This window comes from Orbicella faveolata, unplaced genomic scaffold, assembly GCF_042242905.1.
Source record: "Orbicella faveolata isolate gen_17 unplaced genomic scaffold, um_ofav_v1 contig_27, whole genome shotgun sequence".
Lineage (NCBI taxonomy): Eukaryota > Metazoa > Cnidaria > Anthozoa > Scleractinia > Merulinidae > Orbicella > Orbicella faveolata.
Window position 1 is genome coordinate 3,244,067 of NW_028301555.1, and position 18,383 is coordinate 3,262,449.

The window sequence follows — 18,383 nt, forward strand, 5'->3', positions numbered from 1 at the left end:
TTGTGTCCTCTGCACTTAAAAGAAACATTTTGAAACAAAAATACTGTACATCTGTGACTTACATTTACAACTGGGCAGTTCTGGAGACACAAAGGATATCTGCCTTATTCAGCTGCTGAATGCAATCTGCCTCCTGCAGTTAAAAAAGTGAAAATTGATAGCGAAAACTAATCCATTTCGAGCAGATTTTCAGTATGCACACATGTTAAATGCTAAATAAAGTTGCTTGCCCTTGACACTACTTTATTCTCGACTGCTTTCATGGGCAACTGACCAAAATCACGAATGCATGCATGTGTGGTGTAGGCATGCATTTAGGTGGAATTAAAATTAATTTATCATGTAGAAAACTATTCAAGCCATTAACCTTCTAGTTCTCACATTACACTTGACATGTTTGTTCGACATGAATAGAACAAGAGATTACTAGTGAGTCACATACAGTATCTCACATTTGATCAAACATTTGGTTATGTGTACATTGAGCAGTTGTCTTTGACATGCATGTTAGGCTTAAATTGTGAGCACTGTGTTCCATAACAAATGATTTTGGGATTCTTGAGAGAGACGAGACACATCTTGAGAGAAACAAGACATGTCTTGCAACAAACAAGATGCATCTTGCAAAATGTGATGTGAGGTGGTAACTAACTTTTGAGCAGTACCATACCTGTATTTGGCTCTCATAACAATAATTAGGAAGAAACATGTACATACTACTGTAGTTATAAATTAAACACGCACATTTGATTTTGAGTGGTACACGGTATATCATAGAATATCCTATGAGTCACTTGTCTCTTCTTGTATACACATGCGCCTTTAGGCAAGTGTGTAAAGTTCATATTGTATTGCATATTACAGGTTGAACAGCAAACAAGGATGAAGCTGTAGGCTTCAAAAGGAGGCTAAAATACCTATTTTGTTCATGAAGCATTGCAAATTGAAAAAGAGAAAGAATATTTATTATGATAAAACTCAGAGCACTTAACGTATGCACAGTACCTGATGATTACAATTTTCAGCAATTAGCGAATGTGGATGTTTTTTTCATATTGTATTGCATACCACACATGTACATGTACAGGTTGAACAGTAAACAAGGATGAAGCTGTTTACTATTTTCTCACTTCTGCAGCAACCAGGATTGAAGATTGTCCTTGTCCAATAACTTGAACAAATTTGTACCTTCCAGCAAACAAAGGAACTAACAAAACCACACAGAAATATGACTTGTGAGAAGCAGTCATTAACAATTTCAACTGCTCAAAAGATCATTACAGTTCTAGATTGAAGTGAGCAATACACTAGCGTAAGGTCTTTATTAGCCTGGAATCATACATTATTAATACATTATTAAATTATAGGGGCCTTAAGATACACTGTAGTCATACATAAGAGTATGTACAAGATGAGAGGTACGAGTAAAAGTGTTCAGTCTAGCTACACAGTCATGTATGTTATTAGAATCCTGACATGAATTCCTTCCTATTGCTGGTATAAAAACAAAGCTATTTAATATTAGATTTTATCAATAAAAAATTATTAAAGGATACAGTTACGTACACTGTACATCATGTACATGTACTCTACTTGTGGGAGGTGCGGTGGACTAATGGTTAGTATGCTCGTCTCCAGATCGAGCGGTCCAGGTTCAAGCCCTGCACATTGCTCAGCACTGTATCTTGAGCAAAATACTTTACTCTCATAGTGCCTCTCTCCACCCAGGTGTATAAATGGGCACTCATGAACTTAATGGTAGGGGTAACCCTGTGATGGACTAGCATCCCATCCAGGGGGGAGTAGAAATACTCCTAGCCGCTTCATGCTACAGAAACCGGGATAAGCTCCGGCCTGATGGGCCACTTGGCTCGTATGCAGACTTAACCTACCTACCTAGTGAACCGCGAAAGTAACGCTTCCCCTGAACGTAGCAGCCCACCCAAAAGCAATGGCCCTTTCAAGAAGTCACTACAGTAAAAGAAAAAATCTCGGTCCTTGAGCACTGGTCACGTGGATGGAGGACTGAACATTTACTTGAAAAGCTATCTGTGATTTTATGATTTTGAATATGCCTGAATTTTTTTTCACACTATGATTTATATGCTGTATTTGCCTAGTAGCAGAGTCAAATGATATATAATGTAGGGTAATCAGTTGAACATTACTTTTGGAATTCTATGGTATATGACATTGCATAACAGCGTAAATATTTAAGCAGTAGACCACAAGTTTTTATGGTCTATGGGCTGATGAACCATGCGGGATGTTGGAAGAACACGAGAAGAATTTGTAAATCATGAGCCGCAGGCGAGTGATCTGCGAATTCTTCTCGTGTTCTTCCAACATCCCAAGTGGTTTATCATGCCTCTAAACCAGAAAAACTTGTGGTCTATTGCTTTTATATAATAATTCAGAAGACATGTGAAATTTTCCATGAGTTTACTGGCACAATAAACCATAGCTGATTGACCAATCAAAGCGCGCGCATTCATTTAATTATTATATAAAATAGTTTGAATGGGAATGTAATAATCGTATGTCACAATGCAAAATATGAGAAAGAAATTGAATAAAAACGACTTGCATGTACCTCGACTCTTCTGTGTGTTACTTTCGTCTCCATGCCGTTTTGGGGCCGTTTCAAAACAATTCCAGCGACTTTCAGTTTCATCGTTCTCCTCTGTTACGCTGTTATGCGATGTAATAGCATATAAATGTTCACGGCTCCCAAAGAGAGCGAGCCTGGGATACCTGTGAACAAATTAGGGTAAAAATTAGACTGCTGGCAATCTGTTTTTCTCTCGAAATTCAGCAGGGGTATGAGGCAAGATGCTTTAGCTTAAAGGGGAAAGGGACGAGAATGGGCACGGCGTTCTTCCCTACTTGGCCATACTGCCCTTGTCTCTCCTCCTTCCCTACTCAGCCACGTTTTCCATTTGCGATGGCTTAACACTCATCTAAGTGGCCCTTAAGGAAACGAGCATTGCGGAACGGAAAGTGTGAAGTCAGAAAGCTCCACTTAATTATAAATAGGTGAACTACATAAAGATCGTGTTCATGAAAAATAGTGACTTGGGTATTTATGAGTGTTCTCCAAAAGTGTACTTGTGCTATCCAATTGCATGTTGTTGTTCATCTGTTGAGAACGCAAAAGTCAGCTGAAACGTTTATATAAAAAACACTAAAACAGTCCCTCTAGAAGAAAACGCTAATTTAATAAGCGATGCATTAGGTTGAACTAGCGATATTCTCCTACCGTAGGTCCTGAGAACTGAAGTCCATTTTAAACTTGTCCGCAGTGTTCCGGTTTGGTTTTATGCACCTATCAATGTCAAGCCTTGGTGGTGATGGGGGATGGGGGGGGGGGGGTGGGGGGGGGGGTATCGAGCAACCCACGAGAATTTGACTGTGACTGTGACCTTTTCCCCAGGGTAGGGATTTTGAACGGACATCATGTCCCCAGGGTGGGGAATTTTGGTATGGCCGCCATCTTGGATAATGGGGAGAGTCTGGAAATGAGGCGCCATTTTGGAAAATACCCAGACGGCATTTGGATGACTTTCCCGCGTTCGTGAGCAATGAATGGCTGATCGAAAGGTGAGTGAAAAGGTGTTTCTTTGCTTTCTAAGCCAAAAATTTTCAATTTTAATGCCCGTAGCTATAGATTTAATATTGATCTTTCAATCTTCCGGGAATAGACTGTTTTTCTATCGGATTTTGAAGGAAATACTTGTGCAAAACTGACCTGCCCGTTTAAGCGTGATTGCACTGTAGATATAAATTACTTCAAAGAAAGTGCGACGTACGGATTTTTATTCACGAATTGCAAAACTCATTCGTTCGCTGTGCTCACTCGTTCGTTTTCCAAAGTTTTGCAACGAGTGAATAAAAATCTGTACAAGGCACTTTCTATGCTGTAATTTGTTTATTGTATATATAGCGAGAATTAAACATATCCTTTAAGGTAATTCCTCTGAAACAAAAGTGACAATAGATTTTTGTTCAAACTTTGTCCACTGAATATTTGTCATATGATAACTTCAATTTTGAAGTAAAAAAGGGGGTGCCCATGCTCATTAAGGAGCATTGAGGCATTGAAAATGCCACATTTTGGTATTATTTAATGCTTATTATAAAAACACATTCCCAGTAATTGTAAAATCTTTGTGAGCCCAGACTCATAAGAACACGCATTAAACTACAGTCAATACATTGTTTCGGACACAAATAAACATTTTAACTTTGATTCAGGCAGAAAGCTAAATCCTTGATTAAAAATTTGAATCAAATTTCTTGACTTGGTTACCGACTACAAAATAGAAAAGATCACAGTGTATCTGCTTTTTTCTTATTTATTCAGTTTTCAGCAATAGAAATTAGATCAGTCTTTTCTCATGCAAAGCTTATGATTAGTTGATTACAATGACTGGAAAAACAATTGGGGTGCCCGTGCTCGTTGGTGAGCTAGAGCCATTTTTCAACTGACAGAGCTCAATATCAAGGCAAATCCGTCATGTTTTCAATATGCACGTGCATGAGCGCGTGCTAATGACGCCATAAATTATGCGCAGTATGGATGTGCGATGCAATTGTGAGGAATGACCTTAAATCAGTTTTATTTTTCCCAATACCTGCCATAAACTAATTAACATGCCAGAATGCAAAGCATTCAAGACTGATCTGAATGACTGAGCATAAGAAAAAACAAATCCGTTTTCCAGTCCAGCAACAGGCTACCAAAGATCCTTCACAAGCTTAAATACAATACGGAAGAATTCGTAAATACAAAATGTGGAATGTTTTCACTTGTCCATAATCACTGTCAAAGACAAATTTGGACTCTGTTGATGTACACTGTTTAAATTTGAATGTTCCTTGAATGTTGATGGCTTCCTGATGCCAAATTTACTTTCTTGGTTTCTTGGTTGTCCATTGATTCTGAAGCTGGAGTGCTAGCTATCAAGATGTTGAATATATTCCGCTACTGTTTTTCCGAAAGTGAACTACAACTGGAAGCTGAAGCCATGTTTTCGAAAAGGAAACTTCAAGCGGGCGCTGATTTGAAGACTGCGCTTCTCAGAAGCCATGTGAGTGCTTCGCTCTGATTGGCTAAATGGTTCTACTCTTGATGATGATTGGTTATATTTTCAGTGTTTCCGCCAGAACGCGGCATTGCGGGAATCCCGCGTTACAATCAGAGATGGCCCCCAGAAAAACGAAACAAGGGCCAATTTGGCCCTTTTCTTTTACAAGACTGCGCAGGCTTAACACAGGCATAAATTATATTTTAAAAGCCATCCCAGGGCTTGAAATTGTGATCGATACGGTCGTCAATGCAACAAGCATTTCACCCTTGGCGACCAAAAATTCTGGTTTAGTTGCCATAATACGGCATAATGGCGACTGCATTTTTCTGTGTTGACAATCAATAACGATTATTTTGTCACACATTATGTCCTAGAAAAATCATATTGAGAGATCTTTGCTTCTAAAACATTCAAGTCAATCTGTCCTTTTGCTTTGCTGTATTGATTCTCTCATATCGGAAAACTTCCAAATGGCTGCCCGTGTTTGAAATCGCTGTATAATGCATTGCAAACCTTTGATCATTGCCTACGTCATGTAGGCCTAAGGATTGTTCTCTTGTAATGCACAGATCCTTCATACTAGTATCTGATTCAAAAGAAACTTTATTGAGTAGAAACCCTTCAAAAAGCACTTACTATTAAATTTTATCATAGATCCTAATAAGCTACTTTACTTTCCTTGGTACCCTGATGCATTTTTCCCTTCTGTAGCTTTCAATTTAGTGGCCCCTTTCCTAAAAAATTGGCCCCTAAAAAAGATCTTCAGGGGCCACTTTGACCCTCAAGTGAAATTTTCTGGCTGAAACACTGTATTTTGCATATGTGAAGAATGCTGTATGCGAAGCTGATTGGACGTATCGCATTTTTCACACATGAAAATATAGCACATGTAGAATTCTATTTGCAAGGGTTATTGCCTAAAATTCTCGCTATATATACAATAAAAATGTTTATTGAGTCTTTGGTATGTCATTTATTGCTTTCTTCTTGTGTGCAACAAGGACTGAAGGGTATATGACTGCCTTCCCTTGCCCCAGGGTGGGGGATTTTGATATTTTTGACAATTATTTTTTGCCTGGGGGTGGGGATTTTGATAATATTTTTTAGAAAATGTCAAAATCCCCACCTTATGCCCGACCCCCCCTCCCCCGACTTGACATTGATAGGTGCATTACATGTATTCCATATGTATTCAGCAAGACCTTTGATTTAGACCTTCTTGCAATTGGCACTCTCTTAACCATCAGTTGAGTTTTCTTGATGCCTATTCCTTACCATTTTGAACTCTTTAAATATGTTTTGGTTCTACTGTAAGTACAGAATTTTGCCATCTAGAAGAAAACCAAGACAGATGAAGCCAATCAAAAAATTTCTTCCCCCGATCCCCTAGAATAGGCAAAGGATCAGAACACAGTAGGTACCAAAGAAATCTCTGGGGAGTGAGAAAGAGGTAATTTCTCGGTATTTTGAAAGGGTCACTTGCCTACTGTACCCTGCAAGGGAGTTCATATGTACCCTGAGCTACCCCTTCATAAAGTTAACAGGGTTAACAGTGAAAAGTTTAACAAACTTCCGTTAACTAAAGGTCTTTTAGTATGTCATCATAGTGTGTCCAGCTGACGAAAATATTGACATCTGAAGGATTTGTTTTCGATCAGGAACTAGCATTTCACTTACTTGAAAGACATTTCCCAATATTCTAACCCCAATAGTACTCCATCCTACAGACTTTGCACTAGGAACTGGCTGCTAGCAGTCTGAGGGTGTCAATGGGGTATAGCCCTAGTCAGTAAACAGCTAAATATAAGCCATTTAGTCAGTAAACTGTTCAAAATAATGTCAGTCAGGAAACAGTAAAAATGGAGATTAGTCTGGCAGTTAATTTGCATGATTTTATGATTTTTATGAGCTTTGGATGACCTTTGTTTGCAAAGTAAGTCATGACTGCGACAAAGTCAGTTTTGGAATTATTGAAAATGAGGTAATATTCCTCAAACACTGTCCTTCGATCAGGAAGATCTGGTGACCCAAGGGGGAGACTGCTAAATTATCAGAGAGATTTGGCCAAGAGGATTTAATCACTGATAAATTACTGCCTAAAATTGTAGTTTACTAAGTGCATTGCTACCAGTTACTACAGTTTGCTACTAACAGGCATATTTCAGACGATGAAGTGATGGACTGAACTGATCCAAGCTGATTCATTGGTGAAATCACTAATAAAATTATCAAAGAAGTGTAACAAAGACTAATTCAGCCACATGCCATGAAAGGTGCCTAGAATATTAGCAACTAGTAATGGACAAGTACATTGAAATAATGCATCAATAGGGATAGACGAAGGTGCAAGTAACAAAATGCTTTTTTTTTGTACAAGAGAAAAGGGAAGTTTTGGGGGCTCCCCAGTTGAGCTGGTTACAGACCCAAGTAAGAGGAATCTCCATGAAATCATTGAAGCCAAGAATATCATTGTTATGGATGGTGAGACCCTGAAAGATTGCCTTATAGTATCAATATGCAAAATGTTTGATACTGGTTTAAAGGTAAACACGAGTCATATTTACTTCAGTTTATGAAGTGCAATGTACAACAACTACTCTTTGTTGTGAACGGACTTGGAATGTCCTGGCTATAAATTGGAATTAACTGAGAATTTTTAATGAGCAAATTGCCTTGGACATAGAATGGTGGAAGGAGATGCTAAAGAATATTGAACAATTTATGATACATATATCATAATTATATGAACTGGCTTACCTAATGCTTAGAGATGGCCTTACAAGACGTGATTATTGCTAAAGCCAGAATAAATAATGTATATCAAAGTTCCAATAAGTTTGTCCAGCATTTAATATCAGAGAATCCAGCTACTTCCAGTTTTTCTCTGGTAATGTTGAGTGAATATTTCAAAATAGTTCAAAACATTTGGGAATCTATAAGATCATACAATGTAGGAAATTCTCAATGAGGTCAAATTCAATTGTACGTTTATGTTATTAGCAAATTATACACCAGACCATGTGTCCTTCTATGTTACACCCTGTGCCAGAAAATAGAACATGAAGCCACATAATGCACAATTTCAGTACGGTGGAAATCACCAAATATTTAATTGCCACTGATGAACAATATCATGTATTCTGTTTACATTCACTACCAAATGACAAATTAAACATTACGTGTCAGGAATTATTAGATAACTAATTTTTCTGCCAGTTTACAAGCAAATAGCTCACTATCCAGGGTTGATTAACAACTCTACACAACCTTAGTGGAGTTACACCATCAAATATATGCCATCCATTTATTCTCCTAATAGCCATTTCAGCTTGTATTCTTACATTTACAGTTCTGGTTCATGGTTGAAAAACAGTCTTCCTTAGAAAATTAGTAAAGTTATCGTCAGCTCTGGTTTACTTGGTCGCATAGAAGGGACGAAGATTATAACCTTCTTGCTTGCCAGTAAATGCTGTCAATCAAATCCCTGACATTGGGGAAATTCCTACAAGGCCTTAAGAGTGCCTGCCTGTAAAAATCAGACAAATTCTTAATTTCGCGGCAAGGGTCGAAAATTCGATTTCACTCATATTCTTATGGTAGATAGGCTAGGGCATGACAAAAACTACTGGATAGTTTTTTTGGCAAAATATCCTTTTATTTCAAAGAAATATGCAAATTACCAACTTCCGTCAAAATCGTCATTTGACTCACCATTTTATTAAGCAAGTTTGAGAGCCTCGCATGCAAACCACATCATTCTTCCGTCTTTAAAACACTCAAATATTTTTGTGCAATGTTTAATTGTGTACTGGGTTGGTTTTAGGGAATGTTGCGTTGTCTTTTTGGATGCAAAATAATCAAATTTCGAAGACATGTATTTCATTCACTTAAAAGTACTTCGTGAACATAATTGATTTTCACCAAGTGCGAAACGTTCAAATGGATTAAGCTTCTGGTGGTTGAATCGCAGAAGGATGATCTACAGATTCCTGTAAAAATTTCTTTGGGCAAATGATTGTGAGCGACGCGAGAGCTTTTCAAAGTACGTCAAAAATGCAAATATTTGACCATCCGTCGTCAATTTACGGGTTAGACGTATATTTTAGCATGCGCCACATGACTTGACCTATAATAAGTTGAAATAGACACAGAGCTGATAATTTCGAAATGTTCTAACCTTATTTGTTGCAAAAGGCAGGTCCAAAGCCGATTTGACGTGTTTCTAGTCGATCTCTCACCATTCGTCGCATATAAAGCAGAAGTTTGCTTTTGTTTACACAAGGTTAACGTCGCCAACTGTCAACCTATTATTGGTCGAATACCATGAATATGTAACCATCTTTCTGCGCATATGAACATCACTGCATCTAAGTCAAAAACGGCTGAGTCATTTGTAGATAGTTGCTTGCTTTGCACTGCGCCAAAATAATACGTTTGATCGATTGCTGACCATTGCTGATAAGTATGTCGGCACAGCACAATCTTACAGCCGTTATTTGTTCGTCACGCAATGCTGTCACGGCATATGCTGCACATTTTGATCTATTTTGTATAGAGCACTCTCAGGATAAATGAAACAATTTAATCATTGTTCATCTGTTTGTTCATATATATAATAATATGTGTATATTTATATAATCGTATTCTATAGTGTACGTGGCCTCGGTCCAAATCACGTTTGTTGTACATTTTGACGTTTCAGACAACAGCTGATAAAGCTAGTGCCTGTATTCATGGTATTCGACCAATAACAGGTTGACAGTTGGCGACGTTAACCTTTTGTAAACAAAAGCAAACTTCTGCTTTATGTGCGACGAATGGTGAGAGATCGACTAGAAACACGTCAAATCGGCTTTGGACCTGCCTTTTGCAACAAATAAGGTTAGAACATTTCGAAATTATCAGCTCTGTGTCTATTTCAACTTATTATAGGTCAAGTCATGTGGCGTAAGCTAAAATATACGTCTAACCCGTAAATTGAAATTTGACGACGGATGGTCAAATATTTGCATTTTTGACGTACTTTGAAAAGCTCTCGCGTCGCTCACAATCATTTGCCCAAAGAAATTTTTACAGGAATCTGTAGATCATCCTTCTGCGATTCAACCACCAGAAGCTTAATCCATTTGAACGTTTCGCACTTGGTGAAAATCAATTATGTTCACGAAGTACTTTTAAGTGAATGAAATACATGTCTTCGAAATTTGATTATTTTGCATCCAAAAAGACAACGCAACATTCCCTAAAACCAACCCAGTACACAATTAAACATTGCACAAAAATATTTGAGTGTTTTAAAGACGGAAGAATGATGTGGTTTGCATGCGAGGCTCTCAAACTTGCTTAATAAAATGGTGAGTCAAATGACGATTTTGACGGAAGTTGGTAATTTGCATATTTCTTTGAAATAAAAGGATATTTTGCCAAAAAAACTATCCAGTAGTTTTTGTCATGCCCTAGCCTATCTACCATAAGAATATGAGTGAAATCGAATTTTCGACCCTTGCCGCGAAATTAAGAATTTGTCTGATTTTTACAGGCAGGCACTCTTAAGGCCTTGTAGGAATTTCCCCAATGTCAGGGATTTGATTGACAGCATTTACTGGCAAGCAAGAAGGTTATAATCTTCGTCCCTTCTATGCGACCAAGTAAACCAGAGCTGACGATAACTTTACTAATTTTCTAAGGAAGACTGTTTTTCAACCATGAACCAGAACTGTAAATGTAAGAATACAAGCTGAAATGGCTATTAGGAGAATAAATGGATGGCATATATTTGATGGTGTAACTCCACTAAGGTTGTGTAGAGTTGTTAATCAACCCTGGATAGTGAGCTATTTGCTTGTAAACTGGCAGAAAAATTAGTTATCTAATAATTCCTGACACGTAATGTTTAATTTGTCATTTGGTAGTGAATGTAAACAGAATACATGATATTGTTCATCAGTGGCAATTAAATATTTGGTGATTTCCACCGTACTGAAATTGTGCATTATGTGGCTTCATGTTCTATTTTCTGGCACAGGGTGTAACATAGAAGGACACATGGTCTGGTGTATAATTTGCTAATAACATAAACGTACAATTGAATTTGACCTCATTGAGAATTTCCTACATTGTATGATCTTATAGATTCCCAAATGTTTTGAACTATTTTGAAATATTCACTCAACATTACCAGAGAAAAACTGGAAGTAGCTGGATTCTCTGATATTAAATGCTGGACAAACTTATTGGAACTTTGATATACATTATTTATTCTGGCTTTAGCAATAATCACGTCTTGTAAGGCCATCTCTAAGCATTAGGTAAGCCAGTTCATATAATTATGATATATGTATCATAAATTGTTCAATATTCTTTAGCATCTCCTTCCACCATTCTATGTCCAAGGCAATTTGCTCATTAAAAATTCTCAGTTAATTCCAATTTATAGCCAGGACATTCCAAGTCCGTTCACAACAAAGAGTAGTTGTTGTACATTGCACTTCATAAACTGAAGTAAATATGACTCGTGTTTACCTTTAAACCAGTATCAAACATTTTGCATATTGATACTATAAGGCAATCTTTCAGGGTCTCACCATCCATAACAATGATATTCTTGGCTTCAATGATTTCATGGAGATTGCTCTTACTTGGGTCTGTAACCAGCTCAACTGGGGAGCCCCCAAAACTTCCCTTTTCTCTTGTACAAAAAAAAAGCATTTTGTTACTTGCACCTTCGTCTATCCCTATTGATGCATTATTTCAGTGTACTTGTCCATTACTAGTTGCTAATATTCTAGGCACCTTTCATGGTATGTGGCTGAATTAGTCTTTGTTACACTTCTTTGATAATTTTATTAGTCATTTCACCAATGAATCAGCTTTGTGATTGCGTCCTACCCTGTAACGCATTGATGCTGTCACTGTAGCGAACCCTTGTTTTGTACCATTCTTGGCGAGTAGATCGTGGTCTTGTTTGATACTCTGATTAGCATCTTTTGAGCTCAAGTATTTGTCTTATTCTCTCGCACCGATTGTTAATTCATGAAAAGAGATCGGATGTTCTCTAACTTGAGAAGACTGAAGTCGTCAGCGAAAAATGAATCAGCCATAGGAAATGTGTTTACGTTTGGATGTTCTGTTGCAACATTCCCGATATCTGGAGCAATTTTTAAATTTACTTCCGTATGTTCTTTCGAGCTCTTGCTTCATTAGTTTTACTACTTTAAGCTACTTTAGCTTTAGTAAAGCTATTGTTCGAGTCAGGGTCGTAGATTTTTAAAATTTTCATTTCATTCAGATTTTTTTTCCTAAACCAACCATGAATAAAGTTCTTTTAGGCAATAAAAATGGTGAGAACATGTTGTTTTTTTCGCATTTTAGAGATCGAGACAATCGAAGGATGGTAAACACATCTTTCCAAAAGTTCCTTTATTTTGCCACTTTAATTTATACGGCGACTTTTTAGCCAGAATTTCAATTGCCTAAGTGTCAATTTTTCAATCTGTTCTTCGCTCACACTGACGCCGGGAATATCATCAGAACAGAGATTGACATCTCTTCTTCGTTCGCCCTGTTGCTTTGAATTTTTACCGCGAGGGCTATTAAGCTTCGTTTCGGTGCAACTTCCGGTTTTTTTCTGGAATCGGTGTATTAAGTTAAATTCAATAAAACTGTCACTGGTGACTGTCTGTAAACTTTTCAAAACAACAGCTAGCTATCGATGTCACTTCTAAGAGAGTAAACGCATTTTAGACGTAGTGGAAGGTCGTACACGGGTATTCTCGTGATGTGTGATTAGCTGATTTTATTTTCCGTGAAACGTGAATTAAAGAAATTATTCTTCGTGATCCGTGATCTGAAGGTTTTGCGTGACCCGTGAAGAACTTGAATTATTAACCAATATTTGTGATTTCACCACTGTTTTCTGTGTGATTTTGAGACGCGAGTCCTCCGAATGGTTAGAGTCATCTGTCGAGAGTAATTTAGGTATGCAATTTGCAATATAAAGCCTTGGCCTTTTACGATTTTGCTTTCTTCAAACACTCTTTCAAGTGCAAGAGCAGGTTATTAAAAAGAGTACACTACTTGCTTCTTTTCGTGATTCGAGAAAATGAAATTTTGATATCTGTGATCCGTTATTCAAAATTTTTTCGGTTCGTGAACCGTGCTAGAGACCACCCCGTACAACCTTCCTAGTGGTTTAAGCTGTGGTTTGATCAAAAGATTGCTTGGTTCTGATAAATTCGAGTAAATGACTGATAAAATTATTATTCAAACTTAAATTTGAAACTCTAAAACTTAGCTTACACTTAAAAATAAGCTTTAGCTTAATTACGTGCACGCAAATTTAAACACATGTTTAAAACAAAACTAACCTTTGTGTCGAAACTGGGGCAAATGCTCCATCCAGATTCATCATTTCAATTAAGAGTAGGTATCCTACAGGAGTACAACCCACTCGTATTAAGAGAGCAGAACAAATCCATCGGTCAATCATTGTAAAAAATTCTGGCGCAAATTTCTGGTCGCCAGATTTTTACAATAGGTACCAGATCTCCCGTCAATGACCACTATCCACTTTGTGTAAAGAACACGTTATGTCTACATACACTTGAATTTTCAATACTTTTCTGTAAGAAAAAAACAACAACAACAACAACAACAGGAGAGCAACTAAGCAAAACCAGTTAAACGGTTACGACATCAGAGTCTGTTCCAGTTATTTTGCACATTTGTTGTTCAGAGGCATTTTAATCCTACTACTTTGCTTTTAAGTCTCGCTGGTTTTCTTAAGATATTAATTTTCGCCTTACTCGCCCCACGGCACGATCATCTTACAAAAAATGTACATCTTTTAATCTTTGCTTTTTTAGATTAAACTTCTCTATTTTTCAGTTCGCTGCACTTCTATGCAAAGGACTTTGTCGCGCACATTTCAGCAATCAAACTAGCGAAGAAAACTCAGCCATTATAACTTGCTCACCAAGTTTTTTAGTCAAACAACACCAGATAGAAGTACGAATGTTTTAATTAGTTAGTTTCGATTCTACCCTGATGTGGATACAAATTCTCCCTACTTGATGCCAATTTCCTTATTTTATCCGACCTCCACGTTTAATTTTGCGTTGTTGTTGTGAGGAGAGATTAGATCTGATCACAGCAAGGCACTGAACGCACTTGTGAAACATCAAACTTTTAGAGGGTATTATAGCGGAGCTCCTGCGCACCGAAGGCGCGCGAGCGGAGCCGCATACCTTAGAAAATTTGGTAACCCATTGATCTGAAAAATTTTGGTTGTCATGTGACTGTCCGTACGTACGCACGCACGTACGTCCGTCCATCCGTCCGTCCGTCCGTACGCCAATACCTTGAAAACTAAGAGAGTAGCACCATTACCATAGCTGCATCTTTGATTTTGGGCCTCCACGCTATTGTTAATATACAGCTGTTACAACAAGCTATCCGTTGACCAGTATCACGTGACTATATCGCGGGCTCAGGCTTAGAGCTCATCGAGGTTGCGTGTTCTTTTAAAGCTGACTGCTGACCAGTTATTGGTTTAACGATTGAATCGCGGGCTCAAGTCACGTTATTTCTCTGGGGGAGAAAGAAGGAATACTCGCAAAGGCAAAATTTCGGCGCAAATTAACCCGTGGCACATTGTTGACTTTTCTTCTGACATATTCCTTGTACAATCGTCCCTTGGAAAGTCCCTAATATATTGCGTACGTAATTTCTACAATCTTGGTTAGGCTTGTTGGGTATAGTTTGTTAAAATTTAACTGGAAAAAATAGCAAAACCACACGCTGAACAATTGAATGCTCACAATTGATCGTTTCTTGAGTTTCTGATCCAAGAAAAAATAATTCTCTTTTTCCTTTATCGTCAGTTATGCAACCAGGAGCTCCGCTTTTAGGCTTGGCTAAATCTATATATTATTTGATGAAACTATAACCTCAAGAAACAGGCAATACACGTCCTGGTCGCGAATGTTTTGCGGCCGAACTTCACGATAACAATGCAAACGATTTTGTTCCAAATAACGTTCTCTCTCCATCTCTATAGTCAACTGGAAAAATACGAAAGTACATGTTTGTCTTACAAAGGTCACTGTAAAAAACAAAACAAAACGATCTTTCAGTTGAGATCTCTTGTTGCTATGTTTTGCAATTAAACCGTCGCGTTTACTACAAATACTTGGAACGTGTCCATTATTGATTTGAACTTATTGAATATCACGCGTTCCACGGTCTTATTTAAAACCATCAAATGTTAACATTACTTAGGCGGTCACACAATCACTGACACATTGTCCTTTGAAAACATACAAATTATCTCTCTTGGCCTTCTCCAATGAGTTGTTATGGTTCTTCGCATGAGTGATCAGTTTAATAATTCTCCAGACCTGTACACTTGACTTTACCGAGATACGCCGTGAGAAATAAGATGCTGATCAGCCTACGAGGTGAAAACTGAATTATTTGCTGCAAGGATACATCGAGCGCCTTACTAAAGACCGTGCCGTGTTAAATAGTTTTTACTTTTTCTTTAAGCCTACTTTTTCTACAGCTAGTAACTGATAAAAAGTTAAAGCGGTGAAAGAGGAGTCATTTTTTTCATAGTTTTTCATTTTGGCTTAAACAGGAAAGGAAGTCAAAATGGAGGGCAGCTAAATATAGTGATGGAACGTTCTAGCACTTTGATCATCACTTCGTGAGCTGACCTTTTTGTTGATCTAAGCACTCTGACAGGCATCTTTTTTGTAGACCTCGGAATGTGGGAAGATCAATTAACGCTTCACAGAGCACATTCTCATTTTCAGTCTTGTTTGCTTTACAATTTAGATCCAAGGCATTGCCCAAAGAACGAAGTGAACTTCAGAATTTCTGGAATAGTCTTAGATTCCGCCATACAGGACAATTGTAAGTACAGTACATACAAGCTACTCGTCTCGCTATCATTGCACATTATAAACAAGTATTGGATGAGGTTTTTGTGATATCCGGAATAATCAACGTCGAGGTATCGTATTGTTACGTCGAGGTAACGTCTTGATTATTTCGGATATCACAAAAACCGAATCTCGAAATTGTTTTATTATACATTGTTTTAAAGTAGATATCAACAAACGCATTATCGCACCGAGCACAGTTTATTTTCGACAAGCCGTGTTCTTACGTGAACTTGACGTTGCTCTTGGAAATAATGCATTGGGCGCACAACCTACTGATTATTCACTAATCTGCTGGCAGATTAGTGAATAATCTGTAGGTTGCGCTGTTTCCCAGAATCAACTGTAGGCTTTTAGCCAATGAGAAGACAGATGGTGACTACAATGTATAATAAAGTCATTTACTTAGCGCATCTTTAGTCATGTAAGAATACGAAATGAAACAATTCAAGCGTGTACATATGCCGTGTGTCTCTGCAATCAAACCGCGAAATTCTGGCGAAGTCTTTGAATTCTCAGTGTCGTGTAGAAGATTGATTTTTTTGTCGAAAGTCGCTGCGAAACTTTTCATTATGCAAACTCGCACTTTTCCGCTACTGTGCAATGCGCATTTGATCATTTCCCGTTGCAAACAAACCGGCGAAGAAAACTCCGGCAGTATAACTTGCTCACCAAGTTTTTTAATACAAAAATAAAGCCAGATGGAACTACAAACAGTTGTAATTAGTTAGTTTTGGTTCTGCTCTGATGCTACACACAAATTCTCCTTACTGGTGTATAAGTATTTCTTATATTACGAAGTGGGAGAATTTGTTTCAGTAAAAATATAATTCCGTTGATGGCAATTTCTTATTTCGTCCGACCTGTTCGCTTAATTTTGCACTGTTTTTGTAAGGAGAGATTAGATCTGATCTCTGTAAGGCTAAACAAGGTAAATTAATTGTAAATAACAGCGAAACAGAACGTTCACAATTCGTATGAAGCATGGACCGGAAATGAACATTCTTTAAATGAAAAGTCTACACATTATCGTAGGCCAGAGCAATTTCAATCCATAAAGCCACAGCCTTTGTTTTTCGCTTTTAATAAACAGAAAGCACATAAAGCAATGAAAATCAAATCAGAAAAAAAGAAAAGGGAGCGAAAAAATAAGGGAAATAAGTTCTTGTTTTGGCGGGATGCTAAATTTAGTGAAGGAAAATTCTAGAAGTACTTTAGTCTAGTTCTGGTTGACCCTTTGTGGTTTTAATTCCCATCTTGTGCGCAACTCGTGATTTCTAAGTCATTACTGTGAATATGTGTGGAGATCAGATAACGCGTCGCTCGCACGTTTTTACTTTCATTTTCTATTACTGAACTTATGATAGGTGAGAGTATGTTAAAAGCGTGTGTTTAGAATTGTAATTACCTACTGAGGCATTCCATTTTGTATTATCAGTAAACCCTAAAATCGAAATTTTGCGAAATTCCTGGTGTTCTTGAGCTTGCTTTGGATAGATTTGCCAAAGTTATCACAAAAGGACTCGTCTTTTGAAATATTTGGTCACTTGTCGTTGATTAACCCATTGACTCCCGGAGCCTTTCGCCAAAAACACATTTTTTTTTTGACATTTTGGAGGTTTTCTTATAACGGCCACAGAGGTCACGTACATGACTACATAGGAATTAACTGTCAAAAGTGAGCTGAATGAGTATGAAGAGCGAGTCACTCTTACGTTTAGTATTGCTATATTAGCACTTTCGCTTTCCTTTGATGTGACGTTGAAGCTTTCAGATCTATTCACAGGTGTTTGGCAAAGAAGAAAAAAGAAGAAGTATTACTACTCGGTGCTGTTTTAATGCGAAACGTCAGAAGGTAGAAACTTTGTTATTTGCTTAACAATTTGGCAACAAATTGAATTAGGAAGGTTCTGTTTATATCCGTATTAATGTTCATTGCAATTGTTGTTGCAGATTTTGATCGTTTGAAGAAACTACAAGAGAACAATCAAGCAGTTACGAAATCAGACTCTTTTCCAGGTATTTTGGACATTTAATTGTCTTAAAAATTTTCATTTCCAAGAAAATCGACCAGCTTATTTCTTCTTCAGTACCAAATCAACGTATTTTCAAGCAAACTGGTATACCATAACAACGATAATGAAACTCATCAACTTGTAGATGTTGTTTTGATGTAACAGTAAATTCTCATAACTGATGGGAAAATAACTATTTATAAACTGGTAAAGAGAACTGATACCTCAGCAACTGCCTCAACACAACCAGCCACAAAGGGAAAGCACATAATTTTATGCTTGGTTGGGATCGAATAATTTGTCCACAATCCGATTTGAATGGGTCTGTTTCTTGC

General features: G+C 37.5%; 1 protein-coding gene and 1 long non-coding RNA gene across 4 annotated transcripts; one reads left to right on the top strand and one right to left on the bottom strand.

The window, feature by feature from the left end:
• Positions 1-351: 351 nt before the first annotated feature.
• Positions 352-13,584, bottom strand: LOC149107171 (uncharacterized). Of its 3 annotated transcripts, none has more exons than XR_016209319.1 (3): positions 3,260-3,333; positions 2,594-2,754; positions 352-1,971 (listed from the first exon to the last, which is right to left on the bottom strand). XR_016209319.1 is itself a non-coding variant. In XM_089296562.1 (3 exons), exons 1-3 carry the CDS (start codon positions 13,576-13,578, stop codon positions 1,119-1,121), a joined length of 372 nt encoding a protein of 123 aa, XP_089152688.1. In that variant the 5' UTR covers positions 13,579-13,584; the 3' UTR covers positions 352-1,118. The 3 variants fall into 3 exon arrangements, 2 of the variants coding, with proteins under 2 accessions (XP_089152688.1, XP_089152689.1); XM_089296562.1 differs by lacking the exon at positions 3,260-3,333 and adding an exon at positions 13,457-13,584 and having other exon boundaries at positions 352-1,207; XM_089296563.1 differs by lacking the exon at positions 3,260-3,333 and adding an exon at positions 13,457-13,584.
• A 2,263-nt stretch (positions 13,585-15,847) lies between these two features.
• On the top strand, positions 15,848-18,052 carry LOC149107172 (uncharacterized). The gene is made up of 3 exons (XR_016209371.1): positions 15,848-16,004; positions 17,820-17,888; positions 17,987-18,052. It is a non-coding gene; the product is annotated as an uncharacterized LOC149107172 (long non-coding RNA).
• Positions 18,053-18,383: the final 331 nt, after the last annotated feature.